The 14,205-nt window shown below is 40.8% G+C and overlaps 2 protein-coding genes across 2 annotated transcripts; both read left to right on the forward strand.

Moving 5' to 3' along the window:
* Nucleotides 1–6,224: 6,224 nt before the first annotated feature.
* Nucleotides 6,225–7,651, forward strand: LOC126672650 (uncharacterized). Its single transcript, XM_050366604.1, has 3 exons — nucleotides 6,225–6,533; nucleotides 6,602–6,814; nucleotides 6,941–7,651. The coding sequence occupies exons 1-3, from the start codon at nucleotides 6,225–6,227 to the stop codon at nucleotides 7,649–7,651; spliced, it is 1,233 nt and encodes a 410-aa protein (XP_050222561.1).
* Nucleotides 7,652–9,269: 1,618 nt separating this feature from the next.
* On the forward strand, nucleotides 9,270–10,814 carry LOC126672651 (uncharacterized). Its single transcript, XM_050366605.1, has 4 exons — nucleotides 9,270–9,464; nucleotides 9,584–10,195; nucleotides 10,356–10,438; nucleotides 10,511–10,814. The coding sequence occupies exons 1-4, from the start codon at nucleotides 9,270–9,272 to the stop codon at nucleotides 10,812–10,814; spliced, it is 1,194 nt and encodes a 397-aa protein (XP_050222562.1).
* The last annotated feature ends 3,391 nt before the right edge of the window (nucleotides 10,815–14,205 follow it).

Here is a 14,205-nt window from a genome sequence, read left to right on the forward strand (position 1 = left end):
CATTTAAGACAAAGTCTATCTCATTTCTCTATGCGATAGAGAATAGCTCTCTTAGTTTGTTAATTGTTACGGAGAACCCTCCAAATAAAGTGTCTAATTTTGGGGGGAATTTTTAAACTCCAAACTTTGTTCCATGACATGGAATCAGCACTCAAATTACACTCCGAAGAGCTAGCCGACTGATTCTCCATTCTGGCTGAATAGTAAGCCCCTCTCACATAGAAGAACCCATTTTTTGAGTAATGTCATATCAGATTATCTTGCACTCCCCTATTCCTCCAAAGAAGCTTTTCAATCTCTTTTGCATCATTTTCAAAGCACAAATTGTCAATAATACTTTCATTCCAATCTGTACCATCCATCCTTACCAGCTCTCTAACTCGAATATCAACATCACCTGGTTGGTATTTATGGTGAATTCGGAATAAACCATCACAAGGCAGCCATGGGTCCTTAAAGACCCTTACTAAATCACCATTCCCAATCTTCCACCTTAGTCCTCTTTTAAAAAGAGGGATCGCGCCTTGACTACTACGCCATGTATAACTGGCTCCGGGACTGACTTTCGCGTCAAGGATCAACTGACAAGGGTATTATCTTGCTTTAAGAATTCTAGCTACTACAGACTCATTATTGTGAATCAATCTCCAAGCTTGTTTGGTGAGCATAGCCCTATTAAAACAATCAATATTCTGGAAGCCTAAGCCACCGTCTTTCTTTGACATACACATTTTCTCCCAACCCACCCATGCCATTCCTTTGCCATCACCACCTAATCTCCACTAAAAGCTCGACATTAAACTTTGAATTTTTGAATAGATCGAGTTAGGGAGCTTGAAAACACTCATGGTATACATGGGGATAGCCTGTAATACTGATTTAAGTAATATTTCCTTCGTAGCCTTCGACTAATGGTTCTCTTTCCATCCGCTAAGCTTTTTCCATACTCGTTTGAGAAGAATATTAAAGATTTCATTTTCCGATCTTCCTACCACCGTCGGGAGACCGAAATATCTATCGTGATGAACAACAATCTTTACTCGGAGGTTTCTTGCTATACTTCTTTTTCGCTCTTCGCTCACATTTCGGCTAAAAGTGATAGTTGTTTTTTCAAAATTAATTAACTGCCTAGACGCCTTCTCGTAGCAGCCATTGATTTTCTTAATAGTTTCACCTTCTTTTTCATTTGCCCTTGCAAAGATGATAGTGTCATCGGCAAAGAATAAATGTGAGGTTACGTGAGCTGACCGAGCTACACTCACTCCATGCAGTTTACGCTCCTTAGCAGCTTTTGAAATCAATCCCGAGAAAGCTTCTGAACACATTATAAAAAGAAATGGAGACAAAGGATCCCCCTGAAGAAGTCCCCTTTCAGGCTGAAATTTTCCTTACGGAATTCCATTTATCATAATGGAGAAGGAGACCGTCGATTTAACTTTCTAATCAACTAAGAAAGCCCATACTTCTGCAGCAGTTATCGAAAGTTTAGTAGCTTTAACAAAAATCAGATATAGAAACTCTTATAGCATTTAGTTTGCTATAATTTCGAATTTTTGAATTTTTCCATTCAATAGCTTTAGGTTTGAACTAGTAAAACATAAAATAAATTTAAAATTTAATCTGTATAATTGAAATATTATTTTCTAAATGAAATATATATTTATATAAATAGAAATGCAAACAATAATATTAAAAAAAAGATAAAACTTAAATATCTAAAAATTCTAAATAAATTAATCATACCTCAATTAATTATTCCCACACTTCAGGTTCCGCTTCCCATTTTTCCATTGACACATTTCAACCAAAGCCACTCATTCCATTTTTAAAAACATCATAACATTTAGAAAATGTTTTTTTAATATTTTTTATTCGATTTGTGATTTTTTTTCCTTGTTTAGTGGCTTGTTAGAAAAGATTTCTTTGAGTTCTTTAGTGATAGCATCCAATAGAAATATTGTAAAAGTTATATTTACTCAATTTCCGAAAGTATGTTAGTGCAAATATGCATCAACTAAAGAAGCATCCATATCATGTGTATGTAAGCATTGAAAAAAATATTCAACTCTCCGAAACTCTTATCTATATTGATTTTTTCCTCCAAATAGGGGTTGAAAAATTCCAACCCTTCTTTTCCTTTCCTTTCTCAACCCCCAATCCAAACAATACGATTTGTATTTATTGTCTTTTTTTAGGTCCATTGTTAAGTATGAAAGCCACTAATCCACATAACTCGATTTAGTAGAAATTTATCACGTCAAAACAACTTGCTTTTATTGGGTAGCTTTCGTCAAGTGGCGAATAAAACATATGTAAGCGGAGTGGGGTTTGGTGGCCACTCGCCCAAACATATGACTGACTTCTCGATCTAAAAATAGTTTGAAAAATGAAGTCGCCATCTAGTTCAACTAGGAAATGCCTTTTAACCGACTAGATAACCTTACTCGCCTCCAGTAAGATTATCATGCATCAGACCAAAGACTAGGGTTTGGGGACCTCCCCAAGACTCTTGTGCTTGGCTTATCTGTTACCGACTTTATTTACTAGACATATTCGTTTTTATCTCATTTCAACACTATATGTAGTTCACAGGATATGAAAGTTGTAAATAAAAATGTATGAAAGCAGTAAACACGTTTGACGCGCATATGACTCGATCTGGACTGGCATTTGAGGCAAGTAGCAGGTACTCCTAAACATACATACAACCTTCGAGGTTTCAAGAAAATAGCATAAGTCTGGATGGTCTGGATATTTTGCATGCACAAAGCCTAAACCGGATGTAAACATCTGATTGTTTGATTTTATTAGGTGAGTCTTGAAAATCCTATACAACGGTTACTACTTCTTCGTATTAGTCCTACGATGTCTAAGTGATGGGTCAGAATTGTATTAATGGGCCAATTTTAGGTGATTAGTCCTTTAACCAGTTATTATTTGATTTGGAATGCTTTTGGAAAGAGGTAAACAATGTTGGCATGCTCAGGAGTAGTTCGATATACATACAAGATTAGAAATACTTTTTAACCTCGTTGACTTTGAGTGCCTGACACTCGCGCAGTTTTTGACCATTGGTCTGATCAGAATTGGTTATCGGTTAGATCACGTAAGTTGTGCGTCTCGGCGATCCGGTTCTACTTGTTTGATCCATAGTCCATCCCGAGTTCGGGTTAGCCTGGAATCGACTCTGGAAGTTGCTGGTTTGTTGGGCCTCGGGCTCGTGGGCCCGGTTTATACACTATGTTATATATTTGGACCTCTGGGTCTGTTTTACATCAGGTTTGGCCGTTCATTATAGAATATTAAGCTACATGAAATTCTATATGTCAGGGTTCAAATTGGGCCTATTTCGGAGTCTAAATGAGCCCAGAAACGCATCTGGAAGTTTGGGTCGGAGTCTAGAGGATATGGAAGCAATTATGAGAAGCAGATGGACGACAAACAAGGCGCCAGTGTGACTGCCGGCGCAGGAAGGTCATTTTGGCGGCGCCGCCAATTTGTTATGGCAACGTCGCCGATTGCAAGGGGCGGCAGCGGAGGTTTGTGACAACAGTTCCAAGATTTTTGTTTTGTTTCATTCTCACTCGTTTCAAGTCTGTTTCTCATGCAAAAGTAGTCAAAATCGCATAAAATCGAACAAGGAATTCAAATATGAAATTTATAGAGTGTTTAAAGCTCATTTAAACGAAAAATTATTGATTGACAACAACTATTTTTAAGTTTTTTTTTCATGGCAAAAAGTCTAAAAAAACACCTAGAAACATGCATTCTAAGGGCTTTAAATCAATTGGATTTCTAGATTTGAGCATAAAAATGATTAATTATAGGAAATTAACATGTCTATCAACAATTTTTGGCAATTTGGCAATCAAAATATTAAATCTAGCATTGAAATTTTTATGGCAAAAATCAATAATAAACAAAGCATGCATCCTAATTCACATAATTATAGCAATTATGACAATTATGACATACAAATTCATGGAAAATTAAAGGGATTAATTAAAAGGGTCCTTAAAATTACCGGTCTGAGTCCTTGTCTCATTTGCTGGCGAAGTGGATGCGGAATCCAACTTCGAGTCTGTGCAGGGCTATGCTCTTGGAGAATCAAAGTGTTGTTAGGTGTTCAAAAGACTAGAATTGAGTGATTTGTGTGTGTGTTGTGTTGAAAAATTAGGCCTAGGGTTTTCTAAGAGGAATTCAATTTTTGCTCTATGTTTTTTATCTTTCTGGTCTGACCCCTGACTCAGCTAAATTAAGGCTAAATATATAGTTGTTAATTAGGTGTAGGGTTTAGCTAGAGTCTTCCAGGTTTTAAACTGTTTAAGTGATAAGCCTTTAGGTATTAGGTTTAGTTCAAAACACTTGCTATCTTATTAAATTCGGATTTAAGCTTGATGGCTAAGTAAAAGAGTGCTAAAGTGAGTTTTGGTGCCTTAAAGTGTTAAAAAAGGCTGCTAAGACTATAGGTTTGGTAATGGTCAATTTCAGTAAGTCAAATTGCAAATTGACCCATAAACTTCTAAGATATTGCAATTATTTCAATTTCTAGACTTAGATTACAATTTCTTTGGATTTTTATGGGCTATTTACGCCTAATTACGTTTTAATCCTCCAAATGTGCAACTGTGCATAGACTATGCCTGCTTAGATTCTTGCAAACAAATCTGTAGCTCGTCACCCGGACGGATTTCTCTAGAAATCATCATTGGACACTTTTGTCCCTTATCACTTTTTACCTGTCCAAAAAATAGGTGTCTACAGGCAGCTTTGCATTCCTCTAAGGTTTATTCTAGTCCTCTCGGGCTTGTTTTGAAGGCTCTAGGGCTTGTTCTGATCCTCTGTGCTTTCCTTGAAGGCCCGGGGCTTTTTATGATTCTCTAGGCTTGTCTTGAAGTTTCTAGGACTTGTTCTAAAAGCTCTGGGGCTTGTTCTGATCCTATGGGCTTGTTATGATCCTATGGGGCTTGTTTTAAAGGCTATGGGGCTTGTTCCGATCCTTGAGGGCTTGTTCTGATCCTCTGGACTTGTTCTAAAGGTTCTAGGGCTAGTTCTAATCCTCCAAAGCTTGTCTTGAAGTCTCTGGGCTTGTTATGATCCTCTAGGACTTTTCTTGAAGGCTCTTGGACTTGTTCTAATCCTCTGGGATGTCTATATTTTTTATTCCTCAATCTTCAGGGATGTCTGTATTTTGTCGGCCCGTCTGTATTTCTGTCTTTCCATCGGAGAATTTTGTGTTCTATCTGTCAGTCGGAGGATTCTATGTTTCGTCAATCAGTCGGAGGATTTCGCGTTCCATCTTCTTGCTTTACATCCTTAGAGGTGCTTTTCTGGCATATCTCAAAGGATGTACTTTTTCGTCTTTCAGCGATTGTGTCCTTTTAAGAGAGCCATCCCCTCACTTTTTATTTTTATTTCTCTCTCTTCCTTTTCTATTCTATGGATTTGAAAATTTAGTTTGGACTATGGCGCCACCCTAGAACTTTAGGGAGTCGTGTATTGATCCTGACCGGCAGGCTGACCAGCATGCTGCTTTAGTGGAGGTGGGCGAGGAGGTCCAACTTTTGGTGCGTCTGTAGGGGCATTTGTGTGCCAAAACTCATCGTGAGGTGCATTGTTTTGCTGTTTTTTGCTTGTAGATAGACGTTTTATTATCTGTACGTTCGAAATATGTCTAAAATTGTTTTGAAAGTGAGGTCGGACCCCAAAACGATTTGTCCAGAAAGGAGAGAAAGGTGGTAGCGGTGCCAAGACATAATGGCGGTGCCACCATTATATTCTAGCGGTGCCGCTGACGCCGCCGCTAGTGATACTGGCGCAGTGATGGTGGTGCCAGTGCCTCTTTGACACGCGACCTCTAGTGCATTTTTTGACTCTTCCGATTTAATTTTTGATGATTCTGACCCCATTTTTTTTTATCTTTCTGTGCTTTCATGAGAGAGATGTGTTCTGTACTTCCGGGAACTTTGTGTACGCGCATATCTAGTATGGTGCTTTGCCTGTTGTTGTTTGTTCTCGGGTAAACGCTACAGGTTTCGGCCGTCTTGCTAGTGGTCTGCTTACTGTGACGAGGATCTGTGACAGCGTTTCTCTGCGTTCGTTGATGGAGCGGTGGATGGATACTACCTATACTTTTCACTTGTCGGTTGGATAACTGACAGTGACTCTGTTTGATTTCTTGCTGATCACGGGGATGACTTTTGGAGGACCGCCTGTGCCTTTCGATGGCGTTTGGGGTTTTACACTCAGAGAGGTACATCTGGTACCAAAGTCTGAAAAAAGGCTCTATCCGAAGTTTCGACGAGCTGGCAAGAGCTTTCCGAACTCATTTCGTGCCGAGCATAGAACATAAAAAGAAGTCCAGTGATCTCAAACTTTGCTATCAGAAACCCGGAGAAAGCTTGCAGAGTTTCATCAGCAGATTTAATGCCGAAGCTGTCGAGGTAGGAAACCTGAATGATGATACCGTAATAGACGCGATAAAGGATAATACAACAATAATGGCGTTCCGAGAGAACCTGATAACGAATCCAGTACAAACATACTCCCAGCTCATGGACCGAGCCTGAAATTACATCAATTTGGATGAAGAATAACGAAGAAAAGCCGCACAAACAACGGCGCAGCCTCAGGCACCGAGACTGACCTTCAGTCAGACTGCCAGGCAGGACAGTTAAGGCCAAGAGACAAGCGGCAACCCATGCCCCCTCGAATGGAGCCGCACCGGCCGGTAAAAGTAGAAGACCAAGCCTTCATTCCACTCCACACGCCGAGATCACACATTCTAATGTGGATTCAAAACAACAATGAACCTGTAAGATACCCACCAAAGCTATAGTATGAGGGGAACAAAAACAAATATTGCCAATTACATGATGGTCACGGTCACGTCACCGATGAGTGTGGAAGTCTGAAGAAAGAGATTGACCAATTGGTACAGGTCGGTCGCTTAAAAGACTTCGTAGCACAGAACATAAGTTATATCTCGGGAGGAGACAACCGAGGAGAGCATAGCAGAAAGAGGGAGGAGGCACCACCTCCAAAAAGGCAAAATGTATCAGGAGTAATTAACACCATAGCTGGAGGAATGGCTGATCCAGAATACAAACGAGGCAGGCGCAAAAGGCAAAAAATGGTGATGAACATATCGGTAGCAAAACCTTTACCCGAGGTCAGCTTCGCCCCAGCCGATGGCGAAGGAATAGACTTTCCCCACCAAGACCCCTTGGTAATCTCGGGTCTAATAGAAAATTTCTGGGTAATGAGACAGTTTGTGGATGAAGGAAGTTCAGTTAACCTCATCACAAAGCAAGCATACATCGGTATAGGATGCTCGGTCCTAAACCTCAAGCCGGTCAAAACCCCTCTAGTCGGTCTGGGAGGAGCACCGGTACGAGCAGAAGGAGTAGCAGAATTAACGGTAGAGCTAGGAAAAGAAAATGGTACACTAAAAGGAGGCTTAGTCGGTATCACACAAAAATTCAAAATACTATTCATGGTCGTCGATATGCCACTTGCCTACAATGTTATAATCTGCAGATCAATGTTATACAACACCGGAGCAGTCACATGCATCAAATACCTGTCAATGAAAATTCCTATCGAAGAGGGAGTGGTGACAGTCAAAGGGAGGCAGGATATAGCTAAATAGTGCTACTTGGTGTCAATGAAAGATGTATCAGAGACCCTGGCCATTGAGACCATGGAGATACCAGACTCGGAGGAGGGAAAACTCGAACCCCACGGAAAACTGGAAAAAGTTAATCTAACGGGAGTAACACCAAGATCGGTCTAGATAGGCATTGAAATACCCGAACAAGTAAACATGAGATAACAGACATGCTAATCAGAAACGAGGTAGAATTTGTCAACACCCCAGGCGAGATAGAAGGGGTAGATCCAGCAATCATTTCACATAAGCTGAATGTAGATCCAATACACAAGCCGGTCAAATAGAAGAAAAGAGCCTTCGCGGTAGACAGACAAATTGCCATCAGAAATGAAGTAGACAAACTATTGGCGTCGGGCTTTATCAGAATGGTGTATTACCCGAAATGGCTATCAAACGCCGTGCTTATAAGAAAGCCGAACGGGAAATGGAGACTATGCATAGACTTCACAGACCTAAACCGTGCATGCCCCAAGGATAGCTATCCTTTGCCGAACATCGATCAGCTAGTCGACTCGACAAGCGGTTACGAAGTCTACTCGTTCATAGATGCTGCCCAGGAATACCACCAGAGACCAATGCATAATGACGATGAAGAGAAAATAAGTTTCGTAACCGACAGTGGCACATACTGCTACAAACAAATGCCTTTCGGATAAAAAAATGCCGGAGCAACTTACCAGCGATTGATGAATTTTGTATACAAGGACCAGATCGGTCGAAATATGGAGGTTTATGTGGATGATATCATCGTCAAGTCCAAAAAGGTAGAAGATTATCAAAAGGTCTAGAAGAGGTTTTCTGCAAGTTAAAGAAGTACAAGCTTAAATTAAACCCAGACAAGTGTGCTTTTAGGGTCCCCGCAGGGAAATTCCTCGGCTATCTCATCTCTCAAAAAGGCATAGAAGTAAACCCGGAGAAAACAAAGGCAATCATAGAAATGAAAGCACCGAAGACAGCCAAAGAGGTTCAAAAACTTAATGGAAGAATCACGGCCCTCGGTCGATTTGTGTCTAATTCGTCCAAGAGATGTCTCTCATCCTTCAAAACACTAAGAAGCGTGAAAGACTTTGAATGGACCGAAGAATGCAAACAGTCTTTTGAGGAGCCCAATAAATTTCTAAGTTCACCGCCACTACTCGGGCGCCCCGAAGCAGGAGAAGTGCTATACTTATATCTGAGTGTCACCAATGAGATAGTAGCATCAGTGCTCATAAAAGAAGAAGAGACCAAGCAGAAACCGGTGTACTACACGAGCAAAGTATTAAAAGGGCTTGAGCTCAATTACAGCAAAATCGAGAAATTCACATTTACACTGGTATTAATAGTAGAGAAGCTCAAAAGGTACTTCAAGGCTCACACGGTGATAGTCCGAACAAACCAACCCCTGAGAAAGGCGTTAGGAAGACCAGAAACCTTAGGAGGACTAATCAATTAGTCAATCATGATATGATCATATGACATAAGATACGAGCCGAGAACAGCAATGAAAGCTTAGATCCTAGCAGATTTTGTGGCTGAAACAACAACGCACGATCAACCCACCGAAGTAGACAAGGGCTTGGTCAGTTGGGTACTACAAGTAGACGGAGCATCAAATATGACCGGGTCAGTGGCAGGCATGATATTGAGGGGACCGCATAAGATAAAAATGCTAAGCTCGGTCAATCTGAATTTTCCGACCACCAACAACTCGGCGGAATATGAAGCCCTAATAAGAGGGTTAAGAATGGCAACAGTAGTCAAAGCAGAGTACATCAAGGTTCAGAGCGACTCTAAACTGGTTGTGAACCAAGTACTCGGACTATTCGAAGTCAAAGATCCCAAAATGAAAAAGTATGTAGACCGAGTCAAAGAGCTGCTCGCAAAAATTTCCAAAGAAGGTGGAAAATGGGAACTAAAGCAAATACCTAGATAAGAAACACAGAAGCAGACACACTGGCAAAAGCCGGTGCAGCCAAAGAAACAATACCAGTCGTACGATCATCGATCCAAAATTTCAATAGCATCAAGAATCCCGAGATGACATTCCTGATCAATCTGCTAGATCAATGGATGGAACATATCATAACATACATAGAAAACGGGAGCCTTCCCGAGGACAAAAAAGAGGCAAGGAAAGTAAAGCGCCGAGCACCACATTTCTCATACCGAGATGATACCTTGTATATAAAGTCATTTTTGTACCCATGGTCCAGATGTCTCACAGCCAAAGAAGGAAAATATGTCTTAGCCGAAATGCATGAAGGCATTTGCGGAAGTCACATCTCTCATCTAGCACTCTGCGGAAAAGCGGTACTACAAGGTTACTACTGGCCGACACTGGCACAAGACGCAGCAAGCTTAGTGCAAAAATGCGAGAAATGTCAATATCATCAAAATGTACATCATAAACCCACAATCGAGCAAAATCCAATAGTAAGTCCATGGCCATTCAGCATATGGGGTATAGACATCATCGGCCCTTTCCCGACAGCAAGTGGGCAAAGAAAGTTCCTGATTGTGGATGTCGACCATTTTTTTCAAGTGGGTTGAAGCCGAAGCTGTCTCTACCATAATAGAAGCACGAGTATGAAGCTTCGTCCGAAGAGAAATCATCTGTCGTTTTGGAATCCCGAGAATCATCATAACCGATAACGGCAAACAATTCGATAACAAAAACTTCAGAGACTACTGCACTGAGCAGGGAATCGATCTAAGGTTCACGTTGGTCACCCACCCCCAGACCAACGGAATGACCGAGGTCACCAACAGAACCATTGTTAACGGGTAGAAAAAACGTTTGGATGAAGCAAAAGGTCGATGGGCCGACGAGCTACCCAGTGTTCTATGGTCATACAGAACCACGCCGAAAGGCGGCACAGAAAGAACTCCGTACAGCTTAACCTACGGATGTAAAACAATGGTACCTGTAGGGATAGGCATGCCAACTATCCAAGTACAATACTTCGATGAGCAACAAAATGAAGAGAACACCAGAGTTTGCCTTGATTTATTAGAAGAACGAAGAGAGCAAGCATTAATGCACATTGAAGCATACAAGCAAAGAATGGGTACATATCATAACAAAAGGGTTAAACCTCTAACATTTGAGGTAGGAGATCTAGTACTACGAAGAGCCGACATAGCAAGAGGTAACGCATGAGTATCCAAGCTCGGAGCAAACTGGAAAGGACCCTACCAAGTAAAGAAAGTGGGGAAAGGAGGGGCCTATTACCTAACCTATCTGTCAGGTCGAGATTTACCAAGAACTTGGAATGCCAGAGTTATTAAAAGATTCTATCAGTAGAAAATAATCAGGTTATCGAGTCTGTCAGGGGTTTTTTCACTTGCATTCAAGTCAAAGTCAGTTGTAGGGAAGAATGCAAATTTTTACCCTATCAATAAAAGAAAAAAGAAAGAAACAAAACGTGTCAAAGTTCACCGATCTAAGCCATAGCTTAAAAGGAACAAAAGCAATCGCTTTCCATGATCTAAGCCATAGCTTAAAAGGAGTTAAAGCAATCGCTTTCACTGATCTAAGCCATAGCTTAAAAGGAACAAAATCAATCGCTTTCACCGATCTAAGCCATAGCTTAAAAGGAATTAAAGCAATCGCTTTCACCGATCTAAGCCATAGCTTAAAAGGAATAAAAGCAATCGCTTTCACCGGTCTAAGCCATAGCTTAAATAGAATTAAAGCAATCGCTTTCACCGGTCTAAGCCATAGCTTAAATAGAATTAAAGCAATCGCTTTCACCGATTTAAGCCATAGCTTAAAAGGAACAAAAGCAATCGCTTTCACCAATCTAAGCCATAGCTAAAATAGAATCAAAGTAATCACTTTCACTGATCTAAGCCATAGCTTAGAAAAAATTATAGCAACCACTTTTAACTGAGTTAAGCCATGGCTTAAAGCAAATCAAGGCAATTGCTTTCAACCGAGTAAAATCATAACCGATGCTATAGACATAAACAAACACTGAAGATAAAGTGGAAAATACAAACATACATAAAAATGTATAAACAGGAAAACATAATAAAACAAGAACTACGAAAATCCAATATACCACTTGAATAAATTCACAAAAATTTTACAGTTCATGATTTCTTGGCTATTACAGCCTGAGTTACATCGTCAGGCAAATTCAAGTCATTCCCTGACTTAGAGCTACCACCTTCGCTCAAACCAGCTTCTTCACAATGGCTCACATCAAGTTGACCTGACAAAGGAGGTCCGGTCGGAAGGTCAGAACTTCGGTCAACGACAGATTGAGCATTTTCCCGGTCTATTTGATCAAACTCCTTGTTCAGATCGGCCTCTAACTCAGTGGCAGCATCGGTTACCGCAACCCTTTTCTGCATAAGTACCTGATACATACCAGCTGCATCGAGATAAAGGCACTCAGGATCAGCATCGGGCAACAGTAAGGGACCCACTATCTCTTTCAGATCGTCCTCCAGCAAATCAGTCAGCTGACCAAACTCGGCGGCCACCTCAGTCCGAACCGCTTTTGTAGCTTTCTCGAGCTCCTCCAAAGACGTCTTCTTCTGCTTGGAAAAAAGCGCGTCATATTGCTCCCTTTGCTTTATAAGATCCAGCTCGGTTTTTTGCTTAAGCTCAAGCCGAGCATCGGTTAGAGACTTCACCTCCTTCTTCAAGTTGGCAATATGTGCATTATATTCCTTGATATTGTTATCAAGCACAGACTGAAAATTTGCCCGAGAAATTTGTTCCGACTCTAAGGAAGCAGCAGCAACTTCAGCTTTCTCCTGATCAGCCGAAGCCTGATTAACGAGATCATCTTGAACTGAGCGAGCCTCGAGCAAATGGTTGATCAACTATCCAAACACAAATAAAACAAAGTATTAAGCACAACCCTAATATATATATATATAGCAAGAGAACAGCCACCATCAATAAAATCTCGAGGATGGGTAATCTTTAAACTATCCACATCCTTCGGCAAAGAACAAAGCCGAGCCAAGTAAAGAGCTGTCGGATAGCTCTCAACAGAGTCATCTGAAGTCTTCTTCTTCAGAAACCGAGCAATAGCTGATGAACTCAAAGAAAGTTCAATACCAGCATCAGCAACAACGTCAGAAGTATCTCCAAGTTTATTCTTCCCCTTCCGGGCCCGAGCAGCGCCAGAATCAACCAAAGGTGCCCCATCAGCCACAGGCGGCACAGAACCCGGGCCAGCCCCGCTTCTAGCCGCCACCGAATCAGCATTTAAAGCAACCACAATAGGATCCGGACGATCCTCGCCGCTAGACAAGTCCTCGTCAAACGCGTCAATATCGGCAGATAACTGCACAACACCTTGATCGGAAGGCTTTTTGCCAATCGATTTTCCTCTCTTCCATTTCTTCTCGGAGACAAGTAACAGAGTTTCCGAGGCAGTAGTCTTATTCGGTACACGCACATTTAGAACATCTGGCAACTTCTGCTAAGAAGCACTAGCAGGTTGGGAAGCTTGTCCCTTATTGGGTTTAGGTCGGCGACCAGCAGCAAAAACAATCATATCCATCGCTGCACAAAAATTCAAAGGCAGCGCAGCAATAAATCAAAATCATAAAAGAGAGAGAGAGAGAGAGACGAACAAGAAAAGTTAGAAAATAAAAATAAAAAACTGAAAACAACCTTGGCGATTGGGGTTAAACTTTACAATCCTCAATCGAGGAAGGACTTCCTTGGTATTTACAGGACCAGTCTGTTCCAATAAATCCTGGAGACGCTTATTACTTCCTCTCGGACCTTATCCCTCCTAATGTAAGTATGCTTCGGGGAAACACATGACCAGCCACGAGGCAACTCAGCAAAAGCAGTAGGATGCCTAACTCGGAACCAATGTACTCTAAACCTCTTTAGATAAGTGATCACGTTATCAACTACTCGCCTAGGTTCCGACTTTAGAATTTTAAAATAAGCGAAGCCATACTCGCCATTGAAAACTAAGCTATACATACTAGCAAAACAGAAAAGGGAATCTTATTTCTTAAACAAAAAGCCCGAACAGTGAAAAAATGTCTGATACTATTAGGATGAAACTGACTCAAAGGCATATTATACCACCGAAACAGGGAGACAAGATAGGTCTGAAAAGGAATCCTAACCCCGGAATGCAGATGTTCCACACAAACAACCACGTATTCCGGGTCAACTCGGGCATTTATAGTTATGCCCGGAGGAGACAACTCCAAGGTATAACCAACATGAATCCTAAGCTTCGTACCTAGGTAATCCCAACCGTTTCATAATCACAGACATGATCAATATTTAATGAGCTCATATCAAATAATTCTAGGTACGAATATCTATACTCCTATAAACACCAGTGATCACACGACCTATTGACGCCCAATAGGTAGCTCGCTTCTTCGAATCGTAAATAAATTCACATTTACAAACAATCGTCAAGTAATAAGCAAAATAGTACAATCCATATATTAATCAAGTCAATCCAATACAATGTATTTCAATCCATAAACAAACAATTTGAATATAATTCAATCTAATAAGAAAAAATCAATAAAATAAAACTATATAATTTATG

The sequence above is a fragment of the Mercurialis annua genome, linkage group LG3, assembly GCF_937616625.2.
Source record: "Mercurialis annua linkage group LG3, ddMerAnnu1.2, whole genome shotgun sequence".
Taxonomy (NCBI): domain Eukaryota; kingdom Viridiplantae; phylum Streptophyta; class Magnoliopsida; order Malpighiales; family Euphorbiaceae; genus Mercurialis; species Mercurialis annua.